Source organism: Oncorhynchus mykiss, chromosome 21 (assembly GCF_057628025.1).
Source record: "Oncorhynchus mykiss isolate SJ-2025 chromosome 21, ASM5762802v1, whole genome shotgun sequence".
Lineage (NCBI taxonomy): Eukaryota > Metazoa > Chordata > Actinopteri > Salmoniformes > Salmonidae > Oncorhynchus > Oncorhynchus mykiss.
In genome coordinates, this window is record NC_143042.1 from 427,501 (window position 1) to 435,854 (window position 8,354).

Sequence of the window (8,354 nt, forward strand, 5' to 3'; positions counted from 1 at the left end):
TCATTTTATGGGCAGTGTGCACATAGCCTGTCTTCTCTTGAGAGCCAGGTCTGTCTACGGCGGCCTTTCTCAATAGCAAGGCTATGCTCACTGAGTCTGTACATAGTCAAAGCTTTCCTTAAGTTTGGGTCAGTCACAGTGGACAGGTATTCTGCCACTGTGTACTCTCTGTTTAGGGCCAAATAGCATTCTCATGCTCTGTTTTTTTGTTTCCAATGTGTCAAGTAATTATCTTTTTGTATTCTCATTATTTGGTTGGGTCTAATTGTGCTGCTGTCCTGGGGCTCTGTGGGGTGTGTTTGTGTTTGTGAACAGAGCCCCAGGACCTCTCTCTCTCTCTCTACCTCTCTCTCTCTCTCTCTCTCTCTCTCTCTTGCTCTCTCTCTACCCCTCTCTCTCTCTGCCTCTCTCTCTCCCTCTCTCTCTCTACCTCTCTCTCTCTACCTCTCTCTCTCTCTACCCCTCTCTCTCTCTGCCTCTCTCTCTCTCTCTCTCTCTACCTCTCTCTCTCTCTACCTCTCTCTCTCTTTACCTCTCTCTCTCTCTCTCTACCTCTCTCTCTCTCTCTACCTCTCTCTCTCTCTCTACCTCTCTCTCTCTCTGCCTCTCTCTCTCTCCCTCTCTCTCTCTCTCTCTACCTCTCTCTCTCTCTGCCTCTCTCTCTCTCTCTCTACCTCTCTCTCTCTCTACCTCTCTCTCTCTCTCTCTCTCTCTCTCTACCCCTCTCTCTCTGCCTCTCTCTCTCCATCTCTCTCTCTACCTCTCTCTCTCTCTCTATCTCTGTGTCTGTGTCTTAACTGTTCTGTGTGTGTGTGTTCCAGGATGTTTGTAACCCAGGCTGTCCCTGACAGTAACCTGCTGATGTTGGTGGTACAGGCAGACTGTGACTGTTCCCGTCAGTACCCCGCTATCACCATGGAACCCAAGGAAGTGAAATATATCCTTTAACATGAAGCGCTATCTTACTGGTTCACTCTCTCTGACACAGACAGTGATTGATATAATTACAATGGTGTTGTGGAAATGGGATTTGATATCTTTGAATAAGCAGTTCCTTAGTCATGTATCAGACAAATCACTTCTCTTATTATATTTATTTCAGACATCGTTCATTTCAACCAGTTATGAATTGCTGTTTAACGCTGTGGGGAGCAGTATCTTCCTAAACTCTCCTCATAGATGACCTGCAGGGTCATAGCCGAGCATTCAGAGGTCGAAATAGCAGGTGTTGGGGGGAGGGAGGGAGGGAGGGAGGGAGGGAGGGAGGGAGGGAAGAAGAGAGAGGGAGAGAAGAAGAGAGAGGACAGGAGAGTGAGGACAGAAGAGCGAGAGAGAGAGAGAGAGAGAGCGAGAGAGAGGGAGAGAAAACATAGTCTATATTGGTTATGTAGATAATATTGAGAGGGAGGGAGTCCAGCTGTAGTAAAGCATTAAGCCAGTCATACACTCATACATCCTTCATGAACAACACACACCATAATGGGCTGTGCTGTGTGAGCTGCATCATCAGCCAATCTGTCAGTAGGGGTGTCAGGGTCTCATACCCAGACAGGGCTGCTCTCATGTGGTTGACCCTGCACACACACACACACTGCATATAGAATTACGCCAGATATGACAGACTGACCCTATCCCCCTGGCATATAGATTATTTAAGCAATAACGACCTCGGGGTGTGGTATATGACCAATATAACACGGCTAAGGGCTGTTCTTGGCACAATGCAATGCCATATACCACAAACCCCCGAGGTGCCTTATCGTGATTATAAACTGGTTACCAGTGTAATTAAAGCAGTAACAATAAATGTTTTGTCATACACGTTATATACGGCCTGATATACCACGGCTGTCAGCCAATCAGAATTCAGGGCTCGAACCACCCAGTTTATAATGCAGAAGATACACTTGTTGTTGTTGTTTAGTGTGTTGGTATTGTATCATAGATACTCCTTGTTGTTGTTGTTGTTTGTGTGTTGGTATTGTATCATAGATACTCCTTGTTGTTGTTTAGTGTGTTGGTATTGTACCATAGATACTCCTTGTTGTTGTTGTTTAGTGTGTTGGTATTGTATCATAGATACTCCTTGTTGTTGTTGTTTAGTGTGTTGGTATTGTATCATAGATACTCCTTGTTGTTGTTGTTGTTGTTGTTGTTGTTTAGTGTGTTGGTATTGTAGCATAGATACTCGGTGTTGTTGTTGTTTAGTGTGTTGGTATTGTATCATAGATACTCCTTGTTGTTGTTTAGTGTGTTGGTATTGTATCATAGATACTCCTTGTTGTTGTTGTTTAGTGTGTTGGTATTGTATCATAGATACTCCTTGTTGTTGTTTAGTGTGTTGGTATTGTATCATAAATACTCCTTGTTGTTACGTGTGTTGGTATTGTATCATAGATACTCCTTGTTGTTGTTGTTTAGTGTGTTGGTATTGTATCATAGATACTCCTTGTTGTTGTTGTTTAGTGTGTTGGTATTGTATCATAGATACTCCTTGTTGTTGTTGTTTAGTGTGTTGGTATTGTATCATAGATACTCCTTGTTGTTGTTGTTTAGTGTGTTGGTATTGTATCATAGATACTCCTTGTTGTTGTTTAGTGTGTTGGTATTGTATCATAGATACTCCTTGTTGTTGTTGTTGTTGTTGTTGTTGTTTAGTGTGTTGGTATTGTATCATAGATACTCCTTGTTGTTGTTGTTTAGTGTGTTGGTATTGTATCATAGATACTCCTTGTTGTTGTTGTTGTTGTTGTTGTTGTTTAGTGTGTTGGTATTGTATCATAGATACTCCTTGTTGTTGTTTAGTGTGTTGGTATTGTATCATAGATACTCCTTGTTGTTATTTAGTGTGTTGGTATTGTAGCATAGATACTCGGTGTTGTTGTTGTTTAGTGTGTTGGTATTGTATCATAGATACTCATTGTTGTTGTTGTTTAGTGTGTTGGTATTGTATCATAGATACTCCTTGTTGTTGTTTAGTGTGTTGGTATTGAAGCATAGATACTCCTTGTTGTTATTTAGTGTGTTGGTATTGTGTCATAGATACTCCTTGTTGTTGTTGTTTTGTGTGTTGGCATTGTATCATAGATACTCCTTGTTGTTGTTGTTTAGTGTGTTGGTATTGTACCATAGATACTCCTTGTTGTTGTTTAGTGTGTTGGTATTGTATCATAGATACTCCTTGTTGTTGTTGTTTAGTGTGTTGGTATTGTATCATAGATACTCCTTGTTGTTGTTGTTTAGTGTGTTGGTATTGCATCATAGATACTCCTTGTTGTTGTTGTTTAGTGTGTTGGTATTGTACCATAGATACTCCTTGTTGTTGTTTAGTGTGTTGGTATTGTATCATAGATACTCCTTGTTGTTGTTGTTGTTTAGTGTGTTGGTATTGTATCATAGATACTCCTTGTTGTTGTTGTTTAGTGTGTTGGTATTGCATCATAGATACTCCTTGTTGTTGTTGTTTAGTGTGTTGGTATTGTATCATAGATACTCCTTGTTGTTGTTGTTGTTTAGTGTGTTGGTATTGTACCATAGATACTCGTTGGTGTTGTTTAGTGTGTTGGTATTGTAACATAGATACTCCTTGTTGTTGTTGTTGTTTAGTGTGTTGGTATTGTACCATAGATACTCCTTGTTGTTGTTTAGTGTGTTGGTATTGTATCATAGATACTCCTTGTTGTTGTTGTTGTTGTTTAGTGTGTTGGTATTGTATCATAGATACTCCTTGTTGTTGTTTAGTGTGTTGGTATTGTACCATAGATACTCCTTGTTGTTGTTGTTGTTTAGTGTGTTGGTATTGTACCATAGATACTCCTTGTTGTTGTTGTTGTTTAGTGTGTTGGTATTGTATCATAGATACTCCTTGTTGTTGTTGTTGTTTAGTGTGTTGGTATTGTACCATAGATACTCCTTGTTGTTGTTTAGTGTGTTGGTATTGTATCATAGATACTCCTTGTTGTTGTTGTTGTTTAGTGTGTTGGTATTGTACCATAGATACTCCTTGTTGTTGTTTAGTGTGTTGGTATTGTACCATAGATACTCCTTGTTGTTGTTGTTGTTTAGTGTGTTGGTATTGTACCATAGATACTCCTTGTTGTTGTTTAGTGTGTTGGTATTGTATCATAGATACTCCTTGTTGTTGTTGTTGTTTAGTGTGTTGGTATTGTACCATAGATACTCCTTGTTGTTGTTTAATGTGTTGGTATTGTATCATAGATACTCCTTGTTGTTACGTGTGTTGGTATTGTATCACAGATACTCCTTGTTGTTGTTGTTTAGTGTGTTGGTATTGTATCATAGATACTCCTTGTTGTTACGTGTGTTGGTATTGTATCACAGATACTCCTTGTTGTTGTTTAGTGTGTTGGTATTGTATCACAGATACTCCTTGTTGTTGTTGTTTAGTGTGTTGGTATTGTATCATAGATACTCCTTGTTGTTGTTGTTTAGTGTGTTGGTATTGTACCATAGATACTCCTTGTTGTTGTTGTTTAGTGTGTTGGTATTGTAACATAGATACTCCTTGTTGTTGTTGTTGTTGTTGTTGTTGTTTAGTGTGTGGGTATTGTAACATAGATACTCCTTGTTGTTGTTTAGTGTGTTGGTATTGTATCATAGATACTCCTTGTTGTTGTTTAGTGTGTTGGTATTGTAACATAGATACTCCTTGTTGTTGTTTAGTGTGTTGGTATTGTACCATAGATACTCCTTGTTGTTGTTTAGTGTGTTGGTATTGTATCACAGATACTCCTTGTTGTTGTTGTTTAGTGTGTTGGTATTGTATCATAGATACTCCTTGTTGTTACGTGTGTTGGTATTGTATCACAGATACTCCTTGTTGTTGTTTAGTGTGTTGGTATTGTATCACAGATACTCCTTGTTGTTGTTGTTTAGTGTGTTGGTATTGTATCATAGATACTCCTTGTTGTTGTTGTTTAGTGTGTTGGTATTGTACCATAGATACTCCTTGTTGTTGTTGTTTAGTGTGTTGGTATTGTAACATAGATACTCCTTGTTGTTGTTGTTGTTGTTGTTGTTGTTTAGTGTGTGGGTATTGTAACATAGATACTCCTTGTTGTTGTTTAGTGTGTTGGTATTGTATCATAGATACTCCTTGTTGTTGTTTAGTGTGTTGGTATTGTAACATAGATACTCCTTGTTGTTGTTTAGTGTGTTGGTATTGTACCATAGATACTCCTTGTTGTTGTTTAGTGTGTTGGTATTGTATCACAGATACTCCTTGTTGTTGTTGTTTAGTGTGTTGGTATTGTATCATAGATACTCCTTGTTGTTGTTGTTTAGTGTGTTGGTATTGTAACATAGATACTCCTTGTTGTTGTTGTTGTTGTTGTTGTTGTTTAGTGTGTGGGTATTGTAACATAGATACTCCTTGTTGTTGTTTAGTGTGTTGGTATTGTATCATAGATACTCCTTGTTGTTGTTTAGTGTGTTGGTATTGTAACATAGATACTCCTTGTTGTTGTTTAGTGTGTTGGTATTGTATCATAGATACTCCTTGTTGTTGTTTAGTGTGTTGGTATTGTAACATAGATATTCCTTGTTGTTACGTGTGTTGGTGCCCTTGACCTCTGTGTACATAACGCCTCAGTAAAGTGTGACAGGATGAAATCTCAGAAGGTCCGTAGGAGACCCGAGTCCTGCCACGCCTATCACCCTCAGGTCAGCACCCCGTATTGGTCCACTGCCTCCCAATAACGACACCTCACTTCAAGTGGATGGATTGACATCAGAAGAGAACATGTGTTTCACTATTCTCATAGCTCCTTTAATTTCAAACTGAGTTTTTGTTATTCTAAGATCAAAAATGTGAACTTAATAGCCTAGTAGTGTTCATTATACCACTGGCTGTAACTGTGTTAACGATTGATTTCAGGAAAACGCCAAGGAGTGTGGAGATGCATCTCAGATCTACCTGTCTGTTTCTCTCTTCCTCACCTGTCTCACTGCCTCCTTCACCTGTCTCAAGACCTCCACGCTGGTCTTCCGATGACAGACGGACAGCTACCTAGCATAAACCCTGCCCCCTCTGGAAACTCTCTAGAATGTTCCAGAATGCCTGAACTTAGCATGCCTGCTACTGCTTGCGTTATCTTTATCAATCAATATGACTCTTTGGCTAAAATTATGATATTGATCATTTGGGCTGTTGGACTGAGAGGAATAAGCTGTTGACTGACTTCATGTTTGATGACTTTACAATCACAGAGAGCTGTTGACTGACTTCATGTTTGATGACTTTCAATCACAGAGAGCTGTTGACTGACTCCGTTTGATGACTACAATCACAGAGAGCTGTTGACTGACTCCATGTTTGATGTCTTTACTATCACAGAGAGCTGTTGACTGACTCCATGTTTGATGTCTTTACTATCACAGAGAGCTGTTGACTGACTCCATGTTTGATGTCTTTACAATCACAGAGAGCTGTTGACTGACTCCATGTTTGATGACTACAATCACAGAGAGATGTTGACTGACTCCATGTTTGATGACTACAATCACAGAGAGATGTTGACTGACTCCATGTTTGATGACTACAATCACAGAGAGATGTTGACTGACTTCAGATGCTTGATGACTTTACAATCACCAAAGTTGTTCTTCTTTGGACAACCGTTCTAAAACCATGAAAGGGCTTTTTGGTTTCTTCTTCTTCAGTGTCTGATAAGAGAACATTCTAGTGTTTCTATGCAAAAGGAAACATGCTTTATTTGACCGTGGACAGATCCAGTATCTCCAATACGATTCCAAAGGACTTGACTTTACAATAAGACCATGGAAGACTATCAGTCTGTGGATGATGTGTTTTATAAATGGTTTTGATAAAATAATACTCTGGATTCATGCATGTGTTGTCTGTTTACCTTAAGCCATGAAATGGAGGAAGAACCTTGAATAAGGCAGAGGCATCTTTGAACAGTGATACAATTCAGATAGTAGAATCAGTGACCCCTGCTGGTTGGAATATGACATTGCAGGATGGTGATGAATCAACTGGAGGCTGGCTGGCTGCTGAAGGATGGATGAACACAATGGACTCAACTTCCACATTGTTCTGTTCATAAGTCATCAGTCTTTGGTCTACGCACCACAAACACATCAAGTATCTACTATTAAATGTGGGCTGGGTTTTCACTGTTGGAAATGGATGGACTGTTTCAGGAAAAACCTTCAAGTCACATATCATATATGCAATCTAAGACTTACTAAACCAGTTGACTTAGTTGGCTTACTGCAAAACAAGAACCATTACTGACCACCTACTTCTGTGTTGGACTATTAGGTGGAACAGCCATTCTGTTATAAGGAACAACGTTACAATGTGATGGACTATTAGGTGGAACAGCCATTCTGTTAGAAGGAACAACGTTACAATGTGATGGACTACTAGGTGGAACAGCCATTCTGTTAGAAGGAACAACGTTACAATGTGTTGATATCAGGATCTCCAAGGTGTCTTTCATCTGAGTTTTACTGTTTGACTCCAAAGACTCTTATGATGGTTTATAGCTTTCAGCTAAATTCATGCATTAAATTATTATATTTTTCATGGCATAATCTGTTCTTTCTAATTCAAATGACTTGAATGAAATGATTATAAAATGCATCATTGAGAATAATAGGGTGGGATACTACTAGTATTGCTGCTGGACATTAAACACTACTGTCAGATTTTCTAAGTGGTGTTTTTTATCAGTCTGTCCCTTTCACTTTGACAGTGATGCTCTAATGATGTCATATCATTATGTGGTAACTGTCCTCATGATGCAGTATTGTTGATAAAAGATGCTGTTGCCCATGTGTATGTATGTAATGTGATTGACATGTCCTGAGTCCTGTGTGTCTTCTGTGTGTCTGGCTTGGCCTGTGTCCCACATGGGACCCTTTAACCCTATGTAGTGCACTACTTTTAACCAGGGCCCATAGGGAATAGGGAACCATTTGGAACACAGGCCTGAGAGTCTAGGAGGCTGTTTGATTGACATGTAGGATAATCTGCAATGGATCAGTAATAATACAATGAATAAACTTCCCCTTTATTTTAAAGTTGTTCTCAGTTTTGATGGTTGAATTTTATCCATGTTATTTATCCTGTATCATTGTCTAATTAACATATTCATCAGTGTCTCTAATCAAAACTCACTCAAAACACTCAAAGATTGTATTTTCTTCAGGGGTTTGTTTTTATTTCTGTAACGCTTCAGGGAAGGGTAAAGGTGTAACGATGTACACTGAGAGTCAGGAAGAAAGTTCTGGAAGGGAATACATGCAATAAATAAACACAACAAGACACACGAACAGCCCACCAAGATCACACGGATACAGAGGGG

General features: G+C 39.2%; 1 protein-coding gene across 1 annotated transcript in view; it reads left to right on the forward strand.

Moving 5' to 3' along the window:
- The window catches only part of LOC118942985 (calcium voltage-gated channel auxiliary subunit alpha2delta 4a), a 244,532-nt gene extending 236,951 nt beyond the window's left edge, over positions 1–7,581 (forward strand). Inside the window, exons 36-38 of the mRNA XM_090213389.1 lie at positions 822–937; positions 5,600–5,682; positions 5,897–7,581. Coding sequence (XP_090069515.1) covers positions 822–937; positions 5,600–5,682; positions 5,897–6,013 — 316 coding nt within the window. The 3' untranslated portion in view covers positions 6,014–7,581. The remainder of the gene's footprint in view (positions 1–821; positions 938–5,599; positions 5,683–5,896) is intronic.
- Positions 7,582–8,354: the final 773 nt, after the last annotated feature.